The sequence below is a fragment of the Myotis brandtii genome, unplaced genomic scaffold (assembly GCF_000412655.1).
Source record: "Myotis brandtii unplaced genomic scaffold, ASM41265v1 scaffold123, whole genome shotgun sequence".
Classification (NCBI taxonomy): Eukaryota; Metazoa; Chordata; class Mammalia; order Chiroptera; family Vespertilionidae; genus Myotis; species Myotis brandtii.
In genome coordinates, this window is record NW_005354291.1 from 5,104,217 (window position 1) to 5,128,907 (window position 24,691).

A 24,691-nucleotide genomic window follows, 5' to 3' on the forward strand; every position below is an offset into this window, starting at 1 on the left:
CATCATCTTAAATTTTTTAAAAACGTATGTTTTTATTGCTTTCAGAGAGGAAGGGAGAAGGAGAGAAAGATAGAAACATCAATGATGAGAGAGAATCATTGATTGACTGCTTCCTGCATGCCCCCTACTGGGAATTGAGCCCATAACCCGGGCTTGTGCCATGACCTCCTGGTTCAAGGGTCAGCACTCAGCCACTGAGCCACCCTCGTTGGCCCTCACATCGTCGTAAAGAAAACAGTAATGTAACAAAGGAGACAGTTCTCCCAAGACTCAAGAATTTTACTTCTGGAGATACTCATTCACACATAACGAGCCCATAACCCGGGCTTGTGCCGTGACCTCCTGGTTCATGGGTCAGCACTCAGCCAATGAGCCACCCTCATTGGGCCTCACATCGTTGTAAAGAAAACAGTAATGTAACAAAGGAGACAGTTCTCCCAAGACTCAAGAATTTTACTTCTGGAGATACTCATTCACACATAACTAACATTACAGGGATATTCATGCGTAAACTATTTCTAAGAACTAATATTTGGAAACAACCTCAAAATCTACCCAAAACAGATTGTATTAATAAAATAGGATATATTCATATAATGAGATATTATATAGCATTTCAATTGAAAAAATTAAATCTTCATCTGCCAACATAAGTAAGTCTCAAAAGATGTTGAGTGAAAAAGGCACATCACAGAACACTATATGTGGACTGTCTATTAAAATGGATACACTTGTCCATAAAACTATAAAGTGAACTTGAAGGCCTGCCAGTCTAATGACAGTGGATGCCATTGGAAGAAGAAATAAGAAAATGAGAATAATGAGGCTGATTAAAGAAGACATCAGTATTTGTACTATGTATTTTATTTTTTAAAATGCATACAAACATAAATGAAAGTCTAAGCAAATATAACACATTCATAGCTAGTACTAGATGGCAGGACTATGCTTTTCATTATTCTTTGTACTCTTCTAGATCTAAAAGTTTCTCAAAAATATTAAACATTGCGTTGGAAGTGAGAAAGTAAGATATAACATAAAGCACTCTGGCAAATTTTACAATGCAAGGGAACTGAAAAATGAAGGCCCTTTTGGAGAATATGGTGTCAATATTATCTGTTCAAAATGGGATACTTTAAAACTGTGTTTTCAAACTCATTAATGAGTTGTGAAATCAATTCAGTGGGTCGTTAGTGCTTAATTTAATGGAATCTGTTTAGAAAAGAGTTTAGCGCCGAAGCCGGTTTGGCTCAGTGGATGGAGCGTCGGCCTGCGGACTCAAGGGTCCCGGATTCGATTCCGGTCAAGGACATGTACCTGGGTTGCGGGCACATCCCCAGTAGGAGATGTGCAGGAGGCGGCTGATCGATGTTTCTCTCTCATCGATGTTTCTAACTCTGTCTCTCTCCCTTCCTGTCTGTTTAATGGAATCTATTTAGAAAAGAGTTTAGCATAGCAGGCTTGAGCCTGCCAACCTTAGAAAGTCCTGCTTGCAAGTTGGCTCCTTGGCTGACATGTGGAAACTTGAGTGGTAAGCATTTTCTTACACTGATACAAACCTTCCCCTTAGAGTGCATCACTGTCCCTAAACTGTGTACACTATATAGTTTTCCCTAAAAACCTGCTTAACTTCTGGGAGTCTGGAATTTTGATAGATGCCAGGCAGAGAAAGTTTACAGGAGCTGTTCCCAGTAAAAACTGAGGTCTTGAATGAACCAGGATACTCACACACCTTGTCTGTTGCTGGAGGACTTAGCCTGCGTTCTGCGTGACTCGGCGGGGAGAGCACTCTTGGAAACTTGCATCTGGCTTTCTCTGATCTCTCCCATGCACCTTTTCTCTTTCCTTATTTTCCCTTCTGCTGTCATAAATCTTAGCTGTACATACAACTAAAAAGAAAAAAGACATGGTCATATGAAAATATCTTTTGAAAATGACATTTGATGACTCTGCCTTTCATGGTATTCAATGTATGAAATGTCATACAAATTCTCTTAGAAATTCACGTAGGAAAAAATCTTTCTCCCAGTGAGTTAGAATGCTTCTTCAAAAATTGGATAATGACAGCTATTTATGCCATGGTTTTTCCCATTTGTCTTTGCACTGGGAAAAACAGTGAAATCTGGGGCTTAATTAGGGCTGTTCTGAGCAAGCTGTTTAATCAACATTAGCTCTTGGGTGAATGGCCACATAGGTGTTCTTTGGCCCCTATTTTTCAACTTTGTTGTCCTTGTTTTTCTTATAAGCTGCGTTAGGGTCCTGTGGAATTATAAATTAGGTATAGAAAATATATATATGAATGCATGAACTAAAGATAGTAACCTATCATGGACTAAGAAAGGTTCCTGGATAGGTAATGCTATTTTGGGAATTGTACACATTTCTCTCTGCTTGGTCCAAGGATCATGTGTGCTATAGGCCTTTAAGCTCAAGTACATATGATCCTATGATTAAAATAGGGGATTAAATTCCTTCCTTAGTTATGTATATTAAAATGCCACTGGTATTTTGAGAAGTTACTAAGTTTTAACTGCGTATATTTTTACAGTGTGGGCACCAATCACTTTAACCTTTCTATTCAAATTGTGTTCAGTAGTTCTTTTGGCACAAGTATAGCATTATAAATGGATTAGCACATTCAATGGTAAAGGGTTAAAATAAAGTATATAGAATTACAAAGCCAATGATATAGAGAATCATTTACTTAACAAAAGTTACCACATTATTTCCCTTAATAAAATTTTCATATGCATTTAGCTCTGAAAATCTATTGTGCACTATTGATTGTGCACTATTAGCTTATACCCAACCTAGTAGTGCACAATCAATAGAATTAGAGTTTCTGTAAGTAGAACCACATGTTATTTTTAATGCTAGCTATTCAGGAGTGTGTGATAGAGTAACATGTACGTATTAAGAAGAGCTTTATGTTCTGTATTGAGGCATGGTAGAAGGACCCAGTTCTTTGACATTAGCATCAATTAATGAAGTACAGAACCAAGAGGTACTACTGTTTCATACCTGTATTTTGTATTTTTAATAATTTCTTAGTCTAGCCTTCCACCTTACATTTGAGGAAAGTTACAGTTTTCTTTATTTTCATAAGATTAAGTGACTTCCTGGTAATCCAGAGGGCACTGGTATTCAGTAAAAAAAAAAAAAAGGAAAAATTATTTATTTGCCCCCCTTCCAAAACTCAGCTTAATTCATATCTCATTTTGATATACCAGAATGAGCTCATTATATTACTTCAAGGACAAATCTCCTTGAGTACAAGAATTTCCATTGAAAATATAACATCTTGTTTGTTTTAGTTGAAGGCTTTCCAAACATGTTAGCATTCACAAAACTAGGAGTTCAACCCACAAGGACAACGAGAACAGGGGGAAAGACAGCTGGGGACCAGAAATCCATACCTCTTTTTAAAGGAGAAAATGGATGGAGGGATAGCTGACCTAACAGGGCTATTTGAAACTTCAGTGCTTAAAAAAGAGGGGGGGGGAAATACAACAAGAAAGTTAAGTCTGCACCAGGGAATCTCAGAAAAGCTTTGAAATGGGAGGAGCCAGATTATTTAGAAGATGGTGATGAGTTGTGGAGCTGAAAGTAGTAGGGTCAGTGGGAAATCTGAATAAGGAAGAGGAACCTCACCCCCCTAACCTTTCTGGACCCTGCACAGTTAGGTGACTCTCTCTCTGTCAGAGTAATTGGAGCTTTGGGAGGGGTGCTGCAGGCCCAGAGTGATGAGAGAGGGGCACTGCAGTGAAAATAGGGATCTGTGGGCAAGTGCACATAAAGGGCAATGAATCTTCCAGACCCCCTGGCTCCAGCACTGGCAGCCGTCCCCACACTTCCAGGTCTAAAACTGGAGGATTCTTCTCTGGAGAGTGGATAGCACCAGGGGAAGTACCTATGGTTGCTGACGAGTGATTTCCAAGCCAAAAGGCCACCTTGCCACATGATTACAGTGATGCAATCAGATCTGGCTCACAGATCTTCAATCAGCTTCTCACTGCCACACTCTGAAATATGGATTGTGTGATGCCTCCATGACGATGCTCTCCACCAACACGGGGGAGATGAAGCAAGATAGCGGGTAACATGCAATCAGGAAGCTGTGGGCTGCAACATAGGAGAAGAGTTGCAGGCTCAGCACCAGTCCATGCTGCAGCAAGAGGACAGAGGCTCCAGAAGGTGTGCTCTCAGAAGAAATGGAACTTGATGAGTTTGTTCTGATTACGTAGAAAATAATCTTCAGGGAAAGTTTATAACTCAGTTGGAGAACTTTAAGAAATATTAGTGATAGTATATATAGAAAGCTAGAAAATAGAAAAACAAAGAAAATGTCTTAGGAATGCAATAGTTATATAAAAAATTAAATGTCATAATATACTAGTAGGCTCTGCAATAGATAGTATATATTACTCTTGTAGTCACAGTATTCTACATATGGGTTATTAATTAACAAAAACTTGTGTTACAACCCCTTGGGTGGATGAGATAAGTAAAATGGTGAGAAAGGTATGAGAGTTCTAAGTTTAAATCTTCTAATATAAAAACATAAAACTATTCTCTAGAAATATAAAGGTAATAACAAAAGAAATAGATGAGAGTTGATAACTCTTTCTCTCTTAGAATAAGGGGTGGGGAGTTGGGTCTCTGGGTTTATTATCTACCTTGTCAGAATCATTTGACTTAAAAATAACACACATATATAATATTGATGAAAATAGGATGAACAGTCACATATAGGTGACTTAACTCTAATTTTTAAGCTGCATAGACAATATTTTATTCTCTGTGACCCTAGAGAAGTTACTTAGCTTTTAAACTGCCTTAGTTTCATAATTTGCAAAATGGGAATAATAACTCTAATTATAATAAAAATAAGCTCACATGAATGTTATGAAGAGAGAACAAAATGACACATATATGTTATCAGTGTTCTGTAGTATTAAAATAATAATAATACAACTTTAATGTCTTACTACAAATATATTTTTACTCTCCAATCCATTAAGTTTATGATAACCTTATGCGAAATCAGATGTGGCTTTACTTAATTACTTTTAGATCCAGAAATAATCATGTCGGGATATTTAATCCATTTCCAGTTAAAAGTCATATCACTAATAAAGATTTTACTTCTGGGGCCAGTTAGAGTTATTTATTAGAACTCTTTGTTTTAAGTCTTCTATTTTAAAGTGAAGTATTAGCTTGTATATTCTATTTTAAAAAGAACTTTTAGCTTATTTCTACTCTTACTAAACATTTTTAAAATTCTAAGGTGGATGTTATGATTTTCAGTGTCTTCCACATAGTGATAACCCTTCTGTCAAGTGCTAGCGTATTAGTGCTCCTTTTATGGTCAACAATAAGTGCAAAAATTGACTACAGCTTGCTTTAGATAATTTTGAAAATTCTATTCTTACTCTGTCATGTATCTGGTAATGCACATTTTTGGATGTTTATGGCTTTTTGGATTCTGTGCACATTTGAACTGATTGTTAAAGTTTGTGTACAATCTGAATACCTCTGGCAAATTTACTGAAGACCACCAGAACGCTTAGTACTAGGTGCGTGTGTTTCCTGGACTACTTTTGTCACTGATATTCTGCCTTGCATTCTTTACTTAGCCTGTTATGTGGGAATGCTTTATCTCTTCAACTAGATTAAAAATACTTTGGGACAAAATGTGAAAGAAGGGTATGCTATATGAATATAAGTGCTTAATTTTGCAAAAAGATACATAAGAAGGATATACCAAAAAGAGTGAAATTGTTACCTATAGAGATGGGTGGGAATGGGGTGGAAGGTAAAGTAGGAGTAAAAATGCTCTGACTATATACCCTTTCATATAGTTTTGACTTTTGAACCATGTTAACATTTTACTTATAAAAAATTAAAAAGATTAAAAAGAAAGCAAGCCTGAATATAGACTATAAACGGAAATAAAGGAGCTAACTTATAAAATTGATTGTGTAAAGACACGGAAAAATTAATTCAGACAACTTTAAACACAGTGCTTTGTGCTTAGCAAGATATATAGTATTCTTGAGTACAAAGAGAATTTCAAATAAATCTTGATCTTTATGTAGTGGTTTTTTTGTTGCTAGCTTGTTGGTATAGCAATTAAGAAACTCTTACATATGGCCCTAACCAGTTTGGCTCAGTGGATAGAGCATCGGCCTGCAGACTGAGGAGTCCCAGGTTCGATTCCAGTCAAGGGCATGTACCTTGGTTGCGGGCACATCCCCAGTGGGGAGTGTGCAGGAGGCAGCTGATGATCGATGTTTCTCTCTCATCATCGATGTTTCTAACTCTATCCCTCTCCCTTCCTCTCTGTAAAAAAAATAAATAAAATATATTTTTTTAAAAAAGAAACTCTTATGTATTGAAAAATAAAGCAAATAAATAAATATGTTGATATCAATTTGCTCACCATAGGAGAAAAGAGATATAAATATGGAGTGAGGGGATGTGAGAAAGAACCCTTTAGCATTAGCTTAGAATTGGAGACATCAGTTTGAAATGATCAGCTTTAAAATAACGGAAAAATACCTTAAATAAATATGTATGTGTGTATTTAATAACTCTGATAGGGCCTAGAGGCAATAATGATACCCCAGTAGAAATAAATTCATCTGAAGTTTGGATCTTGGTTTCTAAATAACATTCCCCACTAAAAGAAGCAGGGTTCTTTGGAGAATCATGCATTCTTTTTTTTTTTTTTTTTTAGTACTATGGCAATTTTTTTGCCAGTACAGAGACTTAGTGAAGATTTTGATTTTGCAAAAGAAATGGTGTGGAATTGAAGGCAGTTGGCATGTTTCCTAAAAATGTGGGATTGATCTTACCAGTAGTTAAGTGCTTTGAAAATATAACAATCAAAAATAATACTGAGGCATTAAAATGAAAATCTCTAGGTTGCTGATTCAGGTGGGACACTCCTCTCTTTCCCTTTGAGAATTGCCTGTTGCCATCTGTTTATTGGGGGGGGGGGGAGAATAACCCTAGGCTAAAACAACGTACATTAAAATGATAGTCTCTTGCCAATTTTGTTTATCAAACTGAAGTCACAGTTTGCCGCATATCTCACTCAGCTTTTTGGGCAAGGACCTTACATGCTGGGAAGGCACTCCACCTGCTTCAGAAGCCAAGCACTGTTCTCTCTCTCTCTCTCTTTGCTCTTCGTACGCGGTGTGGCTGGTGTGTTTCCTGTGCCAGACTTCCCACCATCAGCAGGACTTTAGACAGAGCTGTTTATTGCAATGATAAACAACTACCAGTACAATTAAGAAACATCCTCTGGCTTGAGGTCAGACATCTGCCAGGCCTTTGATGATTCTCTTTCAATTTATTTCAACAAACAAATTCTAAGTGCTTACTGTATGCAAGGCAGGGTCCTGGTGGTTTCCTAGACTACCAAGGTAAATAAAATGTGGTATGTGCCTGTGAGAAGTATATATAGAGTCCAGGGAAAGAGGGCTTGAGACAGTTACATCACTATCTATTATTAAAAGGTAGAGAATGAGAAGTGATTTAAGAGTCAGAGGCCCCTGCCTTTCGTACTGTCATGCGGTCTTTCTCAAAATGGAGGAGTGGAGCCCGTAACCAGATGGTTTGGGACATTTACAGAACCATGATTCATGAATGTGAGATCTGCTTGTATTTTTTTAATTGCCCTGCTTTCTTATGTTAATTATTGCAGGGAAGCTGCCAAGCAAACATCTGTTCAGGGTTGGATTCTGGATCCAGCCTTGTTGCTTTGGCTCATCTTGCTGGAAACTATTCTGACTTCACATGGAATGTTATATAACCTCCATGAATACTGCAGAGTATATACAGAGCACCAAGCTATTGCAGGTCAGCACATGGCTGGAAGATTTACAGAAAAGGGAAAAACAACAACCAATATTTATGCTGATATATATTAAAGGTTACAATGAGTAAAATAAATAAATAAAACCACACATTAAAATAATACTGCCATTTTTGCTTATCACAAAAAAAGGCAAAAGTTTTATAGGTTTTCATGTTGTTTTACTTTGCATGCTTGTTTTTTTTTTTTTAAATGATGGCATTCATAGAGCAAGGTGAGGTAAGTGGTTAGTGTCATGGACTGTAAATAAATTTGGCTTTTGGAAAATAGTTTAGCAGTGTGTGTCAAGAGTCCCGTAATAATCACATACTTTGACCCAGTAATTCCAATTCTAGGAATCTATGTATCCTAAGGAAGTAATCTGAAATACAAAAAAAAAGCTTTAAGTGTGAAGTTATTCATAACCACATTATTTATAATAGCACAAAATTGGAAACAGCCTCCACAGGTTAAGTGTGGCTCATCTACTTTTTGCAATGTTATACAATGTTCAGAAATGATGATACAGATGGTAATAATGTGGAAAATGCTCATGTTATGTTATGGGACTGCAAGATAGCAAATTAAATTTGGAGAGCACAAAGAATAAATATAGTATATTCTAGAAAAAAATGTACGGAAATGTTGACATCGGTCATATTTGGATAATAAGACAAAGCCTAATTTTTCTTTTTCAGTTTTCCAAATGGTCTTTAAAAAATCTCAGCCGTACAAGAGACCCCCAAGACTGTTATCAAACACATCCCCACACTCCAGGCCCCCAATACGACAGATACCCAGTTTCCTATTAGTTCTAGAAGGTGAGGTCCAAACCAGGTCTATTTGGTTTAAGGAAGAAAAATGTGTTTCTATTCTCCCTCAAAAATGATGAGAATATTCAAAAACTAGACAGCATTTATATAGTTCCTTTATATATAGTAGGGATCAGTGGAATTTTGGTCAGCCCACACAGTTTTGGCAACTGGTGCATTAAAAACAAAAACACAAAAATGAATGAATGCCCTCTAATCAGAGCAGCCTAGGACACTTTGAAGGAGTTGGACTGGAAGAATGGACTGACCAACAGACAGGGCCAGAAGTGCTTCTTTCCCTGCATTGCCAGCCTTTTTTCTCTCAGATAGAAGGAACAGCATACTCCAGAGCAAGCCATCGTATGTCTCAGGATATAGCCTGCCATGAAGGAAATGACCATAGGGAATCCAGAAAAGAAGTAAAATCATGAATCGGGTCTTCATTTCACATATTAGGGAATTATCACTTAATCCTGAGCACAAGTATTTTAATTACTGGAGTGTCATGATCAGATTTGTGTTTTAAAACGAGTACTCCAGAGCCTGGACTGACTTAGTGGCAGTGGAGATCAAAAGATGTAAGTGGTTCTTTGAAGAGTGAATAAAGTAGAATTTTGTTGATTGGTTGAAGGAGAGATGTGGCAGAATAAAAATCAGGAGAAAATAATACTTTGTTTTCTGGTTACTGTGCCATTCCCTGTGAAAAGGAACATAAAGGGAAGTGGGCTGCCAGGGAGAGAAGGGGAGGCAGTGAGTTGGGTTTCAGTCTGAGTTTGAAGTATTTGAATGGAGACATGGATTAGGGAGTTGCTTGCAGGTGTCAGAAGCTCAGTGGAGAGATCTGGGCTGGAGGTTGGCATGGGGAAGCCTTCAGCATATGTGTGGAGTTCCAACCCTGGAACGCTCAGAAAAAGAACAATTCATTGTTAATGGAATCTTGGAGACTCGGGAAGCTTTGAGAGATAGACCTTGGAAGAATCTGCAGATGAGGACAGAAGGGATTTTCAAAAACCAAGAGAATGTGATGGCTTAGGGGTCAAGAAAGAAGCAGCAGTCAACAGTGTCAAGGCATAAAGGAGACGAATAAGATAAGGATTCACAAGGGCATTTAATAATGAGAAGGTCATTGCTAACTTTGTAGAAAATGACAAAGTGGAGGGACGAGACAGATAGTAGTGGGTTTTTTAATATGGACGCAGAGACAGGAACATTAAATTATTTTTCAGTTAGCTTGGCCAGAAATGGAAGGAGAATAAGACGTAAAGACTAAGGCACATAGGGTCCTGATAAGTTTTCATTTTGTTTTGCTTTTATGATGAGAAAAACTTGAGCATGTTTATGTGCTTAATTGTCTGAAGTTACCAGAGAGAGTTGAGATCCCTGGTGAGGCCATTTTGGGAAGTTTGGGGAGCAATGCTTTCTACTAAGCGAGAGAAAATGTACCCCCTTTTGTATGGGGAACAGAAAGTGGAGGGTTTCTCATCTGACCAAGCTAGACTTCATCCTGTCAAGTGGGAGGTGACGTTGTTGATTGCATCACTTAGCTGAAAGGGAAGATTGGGGGTGAGGCCTTGAGGAGGGAGGCAAAAATTAGAAATGGTTCACAGGTGACGAAGGGGTGACTCAGAGGGACCCAGAGAAGAGCTGCCACTGAGTGATGACATCCAGGTGAGCTTGGAGACCATCTGCTTGTCTATAGGATTGTGCCTGAGGGAGACAGATGGAGGTTGGACTGCTTATGGTTATCAAAATACCATGTTTAGAAAGGCACTTACTACCTACATTGATGAAGCATTTAAGAACTCACTGTGGCCAACAGCAACATGGCATTATTATTCCAAGTGGCTAATTTTGCCAAGACTGGGCAGGCACCTGCAGGTGCATAGTGATGCGTGTTCAGGCTCTGGCAGTGACTAGGTCTGCATTAAAGATCAGCACTTTCTGTGTGAACTTGGGCAAATTGCTTACTCTTCTGTGCTTTGGGATCCTGGTAGGATCTTAATCAGGAAAATATGAAGTGACTGATAGAAGGCCTGGATAGAACCGTGCCTGGATATTAAACATTTAATAACAAAAGCTGCTGCTGTTATCATTATTATTCAGTTCATCTGACAATACCAGACGTTTCTGGAAGGTTTACAATTTAAACCTTTACCGTAGAGCAGCAACACGTCATCAATACTACACTTTTCTGTGGCAGAAAGAATGCCAAAGGGCACTGTGCATTCCTGTTTGGAAAGGATAAAACTAAAATAAACATTAAAAACCTTTCTCGGAAAAAAATAGAGAATCAAAGTTAGAAGTTTATCAAGTCCGTCTTTTATTAGGCAAGTTTCCATATTCAGTCCCTAACCTCCCCAGGAATTGCATTGCTTTCCTGGGTGACTCCCAGGAAACCAAGCGGGGGTGTGAATGACGTAACTGCCCAAATCTATCTCCCTGACTGGATAGAAAAAAGTAAAGCAAATACAAAAGAACAGTGATGTACTAACAGGACAGTTAGCATTATTTTTGAGGCAGAGTAGGATTTTCTAAAAGGTGTTTGTAGTAAATCAAGACATTTAGCATTGTGACTATTCCAGTTCTTTCTCAACCTAGTCACCGAACTTCTCCGTAAAATTTATAGTGTCTTCATTGACCATGCAAGTTTTTTTTGGACACCTCTCTATCCCACTCAACATTTTTAAAAGACATTGCTATACTCCTAGGATAAGATTTCTCTCTACTTTGGAAGCATACAATTCAAACATCAAAAGAGAAGACAATGTTTTTTCTCTTTTTAGAGAATCAAATGCACTTTAGCTTTGTTCCTGGGAGATAGATATTGAGGAAAATTTGGTCACTCTACACTAAGCAGCATTTTATATCTGGAAATAATAACTAGTCGCCAAGAAGGAAGGAATTATTTTTCTCTTTATGGAATCGACAGACTCCAGGTAATGGACAGACTGTTCCTAGAACTGGGTGGATGGTGCACAAAGATACTTTGTTTTGGCATGAAAGACTCTGTTGAAATTGCTCTTTCTACGTTAAAGAACTGTGCTAACTTGGTGGATGTTTAGGAAACCGTTGATGCTTGCCAAAACTGAAAGACCAAAACCTGCGGGGGGTGAAAATCATTTAAAACGTTTTAAGTAAAAATATAGAACATATGTCAAACTTGGATTACCTTCAAGTTTACAAGTTATTTTGTTGTTCTATTTGTTAAACAGTTTCCCAGAAGAAAGGTTTGGGATTTCTTTAAAAAAAACGCACAAATATTTGACATCACCTTCATAAAAGGAACATTGCCGAGAGGACGGCAGCGTGTGGGACGGATTCCCGCAGCGTTTAGTTTACTTAGGACATGACTGCTTTCTCCACTGCACACTGCAGAGGCTTGGGACGAAGCCCGGAATTCATTAGTACGACGTAAACTGAGACTACCGGCAGTGGTTCTCAACCTTCCGAATGCCGCGACCCTTTAATACAGTTCCTCATGTTGTGGTGACCCCCAGCCATAAAATTATTTTCGTTGCTACTTCATAACTGTAATTTTGCTACTGTTATGAATCGTAATGTAAATATCTGATATGCAGGATGTATTTTCCGGGGTTGCAACCCACAGGTTGAGAACTGCTGAGTCCTAGAGTATGCAGAAACAAACTTAAGTAATGTTCAGATTTTAGCTTTGATAGGTAGAAACCTTTACCCAAATGCTCGGTGTCCTATCTTATTTTCAAGGCCAATCCTAAGTTTTGTTTACTGGTTTTGCTAATTATTCCGGATCCATCATCTATTATAGTTCAGAAAATACTTAGGCAAAATTTAAAAAGTTGCTGTATGATCAAAATTTTAACAGGAAACATTAGAACTGTAAATAAGAAAAAAAATAATTTATAACCTGAAAAAATCAATTTTTAGCAAGTCCTTCTTCCCTCTAAGTTCATGTTTTTTCACATATACTTTTACCTACTTATATAAATACAATGTTTATTGTTTTCTTATCTGAAATCATCAGATGTCTTTTGTATTACTTTTCACATTTTTTAAGAAATAAGACATAGTCAAATCTATTCATAATAGTCCTTTTTATTCTTCATGGTTGAATTAAAATATTACCTTCTTTTTCATGAACAGCCCAAGCCAAGTTCCCCTTTGTGCTTCTCTGCCGGAGCTATGGTTGTTGATGCCCACGTCGGTCTCCACTGATAAACTGGAAATTACTTGAGGGTAGCAATTTATTCATCTTTAATTTCCCCCAAGTAGCTAGTCGATTGCCTTGCCCATGGTAGGCACTAAATAAATACTTGGGTATTGAATTGAAACTAATCCATAGAATCATTTACAGCAAAGTGATTTAACGAGAAGTTGCGTTGAGAAGACAGGAGCAAAGTCACAGGAGGAAAATGCCAGTAAGAAGAGGGGAGAAGTGGCAGTATTAATTTCTGATGAGGTAGAGGGAGACTTTAAGTGTAAAAGCATTAATAGGGAGAAGACTGTTTAAGAAGATATGTCATAAGCCTGTTTGCACCAGCAACATTTCAGTTAAATGGATAAACCGAGAATGCACTAACTAAAAGTGCAAAGATACTCTGAAAAAACTATAGTAAGCAATTTTAATACTCCTCTTTAAGGATCAGATCGAATAGCTAAATAATTAATGAGCTCATAGAAGAATTTACTTGAAACCTCAAAGTTATGATTTAGTAGACATCTACATAGAATCTTACATCTTTTGATTAGAGTAGAGATTTTTAATGCCCAAGAAACATTTTAAAAGGTTATTTAATAGGCTAGAAATAAAAATCTTAATCTTAAAATTAAGATTTTTATAGTCCACTTTCTCTATTCATAATCAAGTAAAGTTAAATATAAATATTAGAAAAAACCACCAAAAAGTTTTAACTGCATAAAAACACTAAGAAGAAGTGAAAACGAAACATTTTATGCCCAAAATTTAGAGCATAGCAAAAACTGTATTCATAAGAAGTAAAAGCAGAAAACAAGGGGACTAAGGAATCATCTTAAGAAACTAGGGAAAGAATAACAAAATAAAACAAATAAAAGCCAGAAGAGAACAACATTGAACATAATTATTTTTAAAAAAGGAAGACAAAAAAAACAAACACAAAAAACAATATAAGCAAGCCCCCAAGCTGGTTATTTTAAGAAATAAAAGATTAATTCTTTTAGGATCCTTATTTGAGGATCAAAGAAAGTAAAGCAGACAAGATGAGAAAAGAGATAAAACAACAGAGAGAAAGAGGGAGAAGATAAGAGACTATTCAGTTGCAGCAGGTGATAACCCAGAGAATAGATGCTTTCCTAAAAGACAACATACCCTAATGTCTTCTATTGTGATTGGCCCATTCAGGTTTTCCACTTCTTGGGTTCACTTTGGTAACTTAAAATTCCTGGGAGCTTTTTTCTTTGAGTTTTGCTTTCTTTCCATTTTTACTGTGGTTGAGGATAATCCTGTTTCCTCAGTGGCCAGACCAGACTAGCATAATGGCTTTGGTTTCTGGGTGACACACTCTGTTACCAACCAACAAAGCCAGGAAGAGGGAAGGACTTCAAACCAGATGTGAGGAACTAAGATGTGAGGATGTTTTCTTGGGAGAAGAGACTGGAGGGACACAATAACTGTCTTCATATTTGAAGATCTTTTAACCAAGAAGCATGGGTAAACACATCCTATAAGACCCAAGAGAGAATTAAAAATGCCTGTGTACCGGAACAAATTTAGGGATCTGTTATATTACTCTTCTTGCCAACATGTCAACTTTGCAATAATTTCCCTGACTCTTTTACCTTAAATGTGTCCACACTTGAGTCAAAAGCACTAACCTGCCTATTCATAAACCTCAAAATCACCTATATTTGCAAAATGTTGCTTTCTTGTTTCACTTTTCAGAGTCATTTGCAGTGGTCTCCAAACTTTCGGACCTCACGGACCACCATTTGGCGACTGCTGGTTAGAGAATTTACTATGATTTGTGGAAGGGCAGAGTAGTTTTCCATAACTAAACTACCAATGGCTTTTGCTTTTGGCATTTTTAGAATATTTAAGCGTATTTTGGAGTCCAAGGGAAAGTGACCCAGAATAACTTATTGGGGGGGAAAAATCTTCTCCAGTGCTCTATTGTGTCAACACATCACGTGTCCATATGTAAATGGTACGGTTCTGCACTCTTTTCTGCTCTGTTGTCCTGTTATGCGACCTTATCTATCCTTGGTTCAGCGTCACGCTCTTGTAATTACTAAAACTTTTTGCTTCATCTTATGTTTGGTAGAACAAGTCTTACTACTTTCTTTTTCTAGATCAAGAGTATCATGACTGTCCATACGTTTTTAGAATCAGCTTGCAATTTAGAACCCACCTTCCCCTCAAAAAAAAGAGAGAGAGAAAGAAAACTGAATATTTTATTGAAATGGCCTTGAATCTGTAGGTCAATATAGACTGAATTTTCATTTTTACTATATTGAACCTTTCAATTCAAAAACCTGATATATCCCTCCATTTATTTGCTTCTTATTTTCTCAAAAATATTTCAAATATTTCTGTGTAGAGGTATTATACAACTTGTATTAGATTTATTCATACTTGATATTTTTAATATTGCTATAATATTATTTTTCCTATAAATATTCATGTTTCAATTATTCCATCTTTTTAATAAATGTATTGGGGTGACTGGATAATAAGATTATACAGGTTTCAAGAGTATGTTTCTATATTATTACCAAGTTGCTTATTATTAGCATAAAGATATACATTTGATTTTTGTGTACTAAACTATTGAGCAAGTTAGCTAAATTCACTTATTAATTCTAATAGTTTATTTGTAGATTATTTTGGGTTTTCTGTATATACAATCTTGCAATCTGCAAGAAATGGGGAATTATATAGTTTCATTTCTAGCTGTTTTATGTTCATTTTGCTTTTGCTTTTCTTGCATTGGCTGTGAGCCCTAGTCAATGTTAAATAATGAAAGGAGTGCATATTTGCCCCATGTCCAGACTCAAGAAAAAAGCCCTCATGACTTCATCATTGATTATGATGTTCACTGTAGATGTTCTTACAGATACTCTGTCAGATTAAGGAAGTTTTCATCTCTTCCTAGTTTGTTAATATTTTAACATGAATGAATGCTGAATTTATTAATACTTTTTTCTGTTGAGATAATCATGATTTTTCTCCTTTATTTTATTAATGTGTGAGTTATATCAATAGATTTTTTAATATTAGACCAGCCTTACATTCTTGGAATAAACCTTTGATCTTGATATATTATCTTTTGCATGTATTGTTCAGTTTGGTTTGCTAATACTGTGTTTGGGATTTTTGCATCTATGTTTATGAAGAGACAGGTCAGTAATTTTCCTTCCTTGCAACATCCTTATCAGGTTTTGGTATCATGATTATGCTGCCCTCATAAAACAACTTGAGCAGTGATCCTCGCCCAGCCTTTTCCCTGTTCTCTCAGAGTTATTGTGTAATATTGGTGTTTCATACTTAAATTCTCAGGAAAATTGACCCACAAGGCACCTGGGGCCAAAATTTTCTATGTGGGAGTATCATTTTCTCTGTTGCTTTAAGTAACTTCCTTTTGTTTGGCTTTTGGAACTTTTACTTATGTGCCTAAGTGTGATTTTCTGTATATTTATCTTGCCTGGGGCAGAGGGAACTTTGGGGATATTTGGTTTGATGTTTTTCATTATTATTTTTAATAATTAAAGGTGCCTAGCTCAGTGCTCTGTAAAGAAAAAATCACATTTATCAATAAAGCAGCCACATCCTATAATAAACTGATGATAAACTTGTGGGAAAATCCATGAACCTGAAAATGAATCTGACTCTATTGTGCTCCACAAAGTCAGTAATGCACAGAAAGTGCTTAAAACAGTGCTTGGCATGTAGGGGGTATGGCATACTTTCATTATTGTTAATGCTTTTGTCGTGGTATTCTCTTCTCCCTGCCACCTTGATATGTTCCATTTTAAAAAAACAAAAACATTTTTATTGACTTCAGAGAGGAAGGGAGAGGGAGAGGTAGAAACATTAATGATGAGAGAGAATCACGCCCCACCCTGGGCATGTGCCCTGATGGGGAATCGAACTGTGACCTTTCATAGGTCAATGCTCATCCACTGAGCCACACCCGCTGGGCCTGACATGTTCCATTTTTTAAGGAAAAATGGAAATATGAAATCCCCTGGTATCAAGTGAACAAAAGGCCAAGGCACCTTGTAAACTATCATGACCAACACTCAAAACCAAGGCCAAAATCATAAACCATACATTTGATAAATTGAGCTTCAAAGTCGAAGGTTTATGCTTCCTCTCTTCTTTTCCCTGGATGATTTAATTAATTAATCTTCCACTTTTTCAGAGTTCTCCTTCACCTGTGTCACTAAACTACTTTTGAGTCCTCCCAGGTGGCAAATTATCCAGCCACTTTTTCAGAGTTCTCCTTCACCTGTGTCACTTTTGAGTGAAAACTACTTTTGAGTCCTCCCAGGTGGCAAATTATCCATGCAGCTTAAGCACTAAGTGGAAAAGAGCATCTCTTACTAGCACTCTTGGAGATTGTTTTAGAGTTAAGCAAATTTTGTCTTATAAGATTGGGCATGTTTTTGTTCAGAAGAATTGGAAAGTGTATTTTCCAGTGATATTAATAGTAGTATTAGCATTTGAAAATAACAAATTAAAAATATCTTGGTTTTATGTATATTAAGTACATAAAATCCTGTAAACAATTTTGGTGACACGTTATTTAAACTGTTAAATTGATTTGAAGAATTATTGTCTTTTGGGGAGATATTTGATATCATGGTAATGTTTTTTAAAAGACTTGTTTTCTTTCATAAATACTACCATATTTATGAATGAAATGACATAATTTCTGGTTTTTGCTTCAAAGTAATATGGGAGGGTCATCTGTGTCAGGGCACAGAAAAAAACACGTGTCCAACAGTTGATTATTGTTGAAGCTGGAGAAGGAGTCCTTACGGTCTCATAATACCCATCTGCCAACTTTTGCATATGTTTATGATTATCCCTAACAAAAGAATTTCAAACATTGGGTAAAATATTAAATGAATTAGCACCGTCAAATCCCAAGTTGCTAGAAAAGACTGTCAACACAAATTTAATTACTGTATCCTCATATTCCATTAAGGCAAGATTCATGACTTAAACTACTTTATATCTTTTATGTGTGATATTGTAGGAGCTCAATATGCTTTTTGGATGAATTAGTGATCTTTATTCTTGTTACTATAATAAATTTGCAGTGAATCACTTCCAGCAAATATCACATATCCACATAAACTATATTTTATTAAAAAAAAAAAACTCAGTAAGTAGCACCTACCAATCGGATTATTTCAAGCAAAAACCTAGAGTCATCCTTGATTTCTTCCTTTACTTCATACTCCATATCTGGTTCATCACCAAACCCCATTTGGTTCACTTCCATACAGAACCCCTGCCTGCCTCTGGCTACCTAGTTCCATCTTCTGTCATTTCCTGCCTGGAAAACGGCCACAGTTAGATGCCAGTGGTGGTAAGAACAGGTGCAATCCAGAGTCATACTATTCTCCTAGTTTCCGCTTTTGTTCTTCTACTGTTCATTCTACAGGAAGAGTATGACTGATTTTTTAATGTAACTTGGGGTATGTCACTCACCACAAAACCAGCCAATGATTCATATTGAACGTAGAATACAATTCACACTTCCTATCACAGCCAACAAGGCCTGTGTGTTCTGGCTGGTTTCGGAGGTGTTCCAGTCACCCAGTTCTGTTCTCTGAACACAGGCACACTGGGCACCGTCTGCCCTGGGGCCGTTATCCTTGTTTCCTTTGCCTGCAGTCCCTTCCCCCAAGTTCTCTGCATGACACGCCCTGTAGTTCTCAGTTTAAGTTGTCACCTCCTCAGATACCTTCTCTGGTGTCATAACTGATGACAGTCTGCCTGGTTGATTCACTTGTGTGTCATAAATGGCCTCCAATAGAAGTCCTGTCTCTCTCTTCATCTCTCCAGAGTGCATCATACTGCCTAACCCATAAAAACCGCATTTCATTGAAATCTAAGACATGATCAATTGTAGGATGCAGTATTATATTCTGAGCCACCAAGAAAATAAAAACACTGCAAATTAAACTATGGCATAAGGCCATAGTTTTAAAGACTATTGATTGTAAGATAATCTTGACTTCTGAGATATTACAATGTTGAAAAAAATGCACGCTTGAATTGATGAAATACGTTATCTTGTTGAGTGAATGAATGTACTTTGCTTAATCATGATGACTTGTTTGCTAGTGATTTTTTTCAGGAAGTTATTCTGAGGAAAGATAGACTTGTAGAGGCCAAGAGATATAGGCCACCAATAGCATTTTATTATGAAAAGACGGATATTGTTTGTATGAAGAGGTATGAGTAATTCAAAGGATTGTATGAGTAATTGTTCCAAATTGCCAGTGACTAGCTTATCGGCAATGATTAAAATTTTGTAGGTGCTTTGTGGGCCAGTAAACTTGAATTTTCAACAAACACTTCAAGCGACTCATGCCATTGTCCTGGAAGTAGGTTTGGGCCCTACACTGTAAAAGAAAGGAAGACAAAAAAAAAAAAATATGGGGGCAGTTAGCAGTGGAAATATGAGGAAATATGATCATAGTGCTTCTGTTTAATAAAATATGAGATCATTTGACTCAATGTAGTGGGGTAGGGATTTTGGAGCTTTCAGAAAGAAAGTATGGAATAGGCAAAATGCAGACAGTGTGAAAGCATAAGGAAATTATGTGTTCTGTGGAGATGGAGTAGATTTGCAGGCAGATTTGAGAAACACTTTAGAAGAAAAGGTATTTGGTTGGATGTTAGATGGCAGGTATCCTAATGCGGTGTAGTAACAAACACTGCCGCTGAAGGAGTAACGTGATAATCCACTCCCCATAAGCTCCCTTACATTCTTGGTCCCTAAAGGATATTCCATTCCCGTAAGATCTGACTGTTCCTGGGTAGCTGTGGAATTGCTTCTTCCATTGTTATCATTTCTATAGTTCGAACAAATAAATTTATAGTTGAGGGAGGCCAGATTAAAACATGGACCTGGGACAAAAAGTATTCCGGCTGGTACCCCCTAACGTATGTTCCTTCCCAATAAATAAGAGTCACTGAGATGGCCCAAGTGGTGAGCCCCTTCTGTGTGGAATGGAAAGAAGTCATCTTTTACACGCTAAGACCACAGTTTTCCATTCTCATAGGAAAACGTCCAGACGTCCAGGATGGCTTCATGCTCTGCTGCTCTGCCCTTGTGCTCTGATCTGTCTGTACAGCCTCATCTTTCTGAACTACACATTGCACTTCAGTCTTCCTGCTCATCGTCCAGTGCCGCTGAGGCTGCCATCTTTAGCTTAGGGTGCATGTACCTGAGGACATATTGGATCCACTGGGCGTGTGGAAAAGATATGGGTGTCCCTCCTGCAGGGTGCTCGGTGCTCTTTACCTCCAGGCCTTTGCCCCTGCTGTGTCTTCTGTCTATGGAAACATCTTTTATGTTATCTGACAAAGTCCTACTAATCTTAAGATCTCACTTGAAACCTCACTTCTTCCAAGAAGCCTCTTCTGAAACTTCCGAGTGTGAGGTTACCAAGCCTCCCCCGTATCCTCCCTGACACTCTGTTAGCCATATTCACCACTTTGTGTCACAACTGCCTCTTTACCGATAGACACTTGCAAAGCACCAGTGCCTAACCCAGTACCTGGCTCAGACATGGGCTGGACAAATGTCGACAGAATGTGAAAAGAGGAAACATTTATTAATTTTTAAAATGTCTTATCCATCTCATTAAGCCAGTTTCTTATAATAGCACACATAGTTTCTGTCTATTTAAAAATCTTCAGGGGACTTCTGTCTTGAGCTATAAATGAAAATGATTTGTGATAAAACATAATGTGGGATATAGTAACATTATCATAACTTTTAACGATGTAATAAAATCTGATTGCAAGTATAGGCAGACTCATAAAAAATAGAAAAAATCATTTGGGGCAAATATTTGAAAAACCTCTGTGGATCCTGCTTTGTACAATAGTAGCATAAAAGGAAGTAGTAATTTACACTTTCAGCAGGTAGTTTTTAAATTACACATATAGATATATATTCATAATCTCTTTTTGTCCTTTTAAAATGGTTGCATGTGCCTGAAGTTTAGTGCTGACATGTTCTGGGGTAAGGTTGAAATATCTGAAATACCTTGTCATTCCAGCTGTTCCTTTAGTGGCTGTCTCACCCTGGGGTTTCCAGAGAGTGGGATGATAATTTGCTACTTTAGTGAGCCTGTGGTTTAGGCCCATTGACATTCACAAATACTATAATAGGAGAGAATGCTTAAAGTCCAGTGGTTCTCAACCTTCCTAATCGCGACCCTTTAATACAGTTCCTCAAGTCGTGGTGATCCCCAACCATAAAATTATTTTCGTTGCTACTTCATAACTGTAATTTTGCTACTGTTATGAATCGTAATGTAAATATCTGATATGCAGGATGTATTTTCATTGTTCGCGACCCACAGGTTGAGAGCCGCTGGACACACTACAAATCATTTTGGTACTGCTCAATATAGGTACCAATGTGCTTAGCATTTACCATGTTAGGAACCATGAAAAAATAACAGGTGATTCTTTTCTATAATCATTAAAAAATACTATGTGAAGAAAAAGAAAAGAGATGCAATAACTGATGACTTTGTTTTCTCTCCCATCTGCTCTCCCATGCAGGTACAGCTTGGCCAAGTAGAAATCAAATGCCCTATCACAGAATGCTTTGAATTCCTGGAGGAAACAACGGTTGTCTATAACCTAACGCATGAAGACTCCATAAAATATAAATACTTCTTGGAACTTGGCCGTATTGATGCCAGCACCAAACCATGCCCTCAATGCAAGCACTTTACAACCTTCAAGAAAAAAGGACATATTCCCACCCCTTCCAGATCAGAAAGCAAATACAAAGTAAGCATGTTCACCAGAGTTGTGGGTTAGATGTCACATGATGGGAGCAGCCAAAGTAGGCCAACTTGTGGTGGGCATTAAGTGGGCTCCTTCCCTAACTGTACTCTAAGGTGAGTATCTATTGGCTCTGATTCTGAAAATGTGTGGTCTGGGGAGGCTGATAATCAGAGAGCACTCCTGAGGATGTAATTAAGGTTTCCCTTTGACTTTAACCATGTTTCACATTCATCTAGAAGCATAATTGAAAGGCTAATCTTTAAAGAAATTGTCCTTACTATTACTAAATACTAAATAAATATTAAGACTTTTTAAATTTACTATAAGCTTGAGTTGTTCATAGACCCAATATGAATCCCGTCTGGCTCTGTTGGTAATAAGTGAAAATAGTATAAAATGCTGTTCATTCATTTATTCAGCAAATACGAAATGTCAGTATTCGCTAGGCAGTGTGTTAAGTTTGGGGGATACAGAGGCAAATGAGACATACCCCTTGCTCCAAAAAATGCCTAATGATGGTGAGACAATGCGCTCTAAAATAACACTTCCATATGACCAAACAACAAAACCAGACAAACAAACGTGAAACCCGTGCACTTGTGCTTTGAGAACACGATGGGGGGCTGGGGGTTAGGACGTTAGGAGAGGCTTCATAGAGAAGACACTCTCCAGGCAGATAAACAGATAAAAATAGCGGAGAGCATTTCAGAGCAAGAGATGAGTCAGTGCTCAGACCCAGAGGCTGAGGCTGACGCGTGTGGAAAACAAGAGCTGGTGGAGCTTGTGGAGAGAGAGTGTGGGAGGCAGCTGGTCAGGTGTTTAAGAGCAGATCCTGTGGAGTCTTTTACACTGTGCTCAGGAGTGTGACTCTAATTCTGTAGGCCTTACAGGAAGATCATTCTGGCAGTGTTAATAGGATGTCACAGGAGGGCAGACTGAAGGCAGAGAAGCCTAAGGCAGCAACTCTGGGAGCCAGTCAATAGTTCACAGCCTGGACTGCACATTGGAATCACCTGGAGCGCTTTTAGATCCCAGGGCCCCAGGCCCGCCCCAGAACAGTTGTCTGGCAAATTTTTGAGCCTCACTAGGTGACTCTAAGATGCAGCAGCCCTGGGAACTTTGCAGTAAAGGAAGTGGAAAAGTGATGAGGCTGCGGCAGTAGTTTTCATCCTTGTCATTACAGCAGAATGGCAGGATGAAGTGGTCTCAGAGGATGTTTGAAGTCATCTCCCTTGAAGGTAAGTTTTCACCCATGTTCCGTGGCTTGGAAAAGATAGATGCTGCATTATTCATTCTGTAGCTCTGAGGGGCCATGGCTTAGCTAGTAGTTTCCTCCACACCATTGTAGTGATGAGCTAGATTAGGTTAGTGAAAGCCTCTTAAAGGCCCACTGGTTTTTGAAACTGCTAGACCCTCATAGTTAATTTTTTTATTTTCTAACTAGAGGCCTGTTGCACGAAATTCATGCAAGGGACTTGGGGGTCCCCTCCCTGTTCCCCCCCCCGACTGCCACAGTGGCTGCCTCTGCCTCGGCCCCCACCACCGCGGCTTTGTCCGGAAGGACATCCGGTCTAATTAGCATATTATGCTTTTATTATAGATCAGTGAAGGCGAACCTATGACACTCATTTTTTTTTGGTTGATTTTTCTTTGTTAAATGGCATTTAAATATATAAAATAAATATCAAAAATATAAGTCTTTGTTTTACTATGGTTGCAAATATCAAAAAATTTCTGTATGTGACACGGCACCAGAGTTAAGTTAGGGTTTTGCAAAATGCTGACACACCGAGCTCAAAAGGTTCACCATCACTGTTACAGATTTTGTGCAGGTTTGTCTCTTTAAGGCATAACTGTAAGGAAGAAAAAAACTTTCATTTTTTCTTCTCTTAAAAAGTGCATTTGAGGTTACAAAATTTTATATCTTAAATAATACCCTCACAGTGATTTTGAATGCTGACTTAGCAATAGAATACTTTTATTTGATTGTATATATTCTTAGGTTATTTTTATTTCAATTCTATGTTATTCCAATTTCTGATGCTGTCAGAAATTACTTGTTTCAGAAAGATTTATTATTTCATAATGTAGGATATTTATTTTTTTCTAAATTACATTTAGAATTATATATTATACAAATTATATAATGTACATTTATATAATTTATATATTTATAATTTATATATTTGCAAATGTATATATAAACTCAGACTATACTATTTTAGAATTTGTATCAATTAAAATATCTATACACTAGAAGCCCGGTGCACGACATTTGTGCACTCGGGGGTTGGGAGGTTCCCTCAGCCCCAACTGCACCCTTTCACAGTCTGGGAGCCCTCGGGAGATGTCCGACTGATGGCTTAGGCCCGCTCCCTGCAGGCCAGCAGTCAGACATCCTTAGCGCTGCTGCAGAGGCGGGAGAGGCTCCCATCACTGCCACTGAGCTTGCCAGCCATCAGCCCGGCTTCTGGCTGAGCAGTCTCCCCCTGTGGGAGTGTACTGACCACCAGGGGGCAGCTCCTGCATTGAGCATCTGCCCCCTGGTGGTCAGTACACCTCATAGCCACCAGTCATTCCACTGTTCAGCCTTTTTGCATATTACCCTTTTATAGGATAATTGAATCGAAGTGGAAACAATTTAAAAATATATTGCTTTATGGAGTGCGCAAAAGGCGATATAATTTAAGATGCAATTATAGCAATAGTGAAATGTTACAGGTTTCATTTCATCCCAAATCACCAAATTATCTTATAATGAGCATAATTTATCACAATGCACAGTATTTCATATAGAAAATATTAAAATTATAGGACCCTATATTTGTATAATTCTGAATGAACCAAGGGTACTCTGATAACATTTCCCAATATCAGGCTTCCTCCAATGTCTGTCAGTGCAGTAGTTGTAGGTAAGAAGAGAAGCAGGGGGCAAATGGATCAAAGTCTCAGATCTAATAAACTTGGTTTTCTACTTTTGGTGAGCAAAGAAGGAAATTTATGGAGAGGGGGAAT

General features: G+C 37.7%; 1 protein-coding gene across 1 annotated transcript in view; it reads left to right on the plus strand.

Moving 5' to 3' along the window:
* The window catches only part of RNF217 (ring finger protein 217), a gene marked incomplete at its 5' end in the record, with an annotated part of 109,562 nt that overhangs the window by 46,206 nt on the left and 38,665 nt on the right, over positions 1–24,691 (plus strand). Inside the window, one exon of the mRNA XM_005859103.2 lies at positions 21,446–21,679. Coding sequence (XP_005859165.1) covers positions 21,446–21,679 — 234 coding nt within the window. The remainder of the gene's footprint in view (positions 1–21,445; positions 21,680–24,691) is intronic.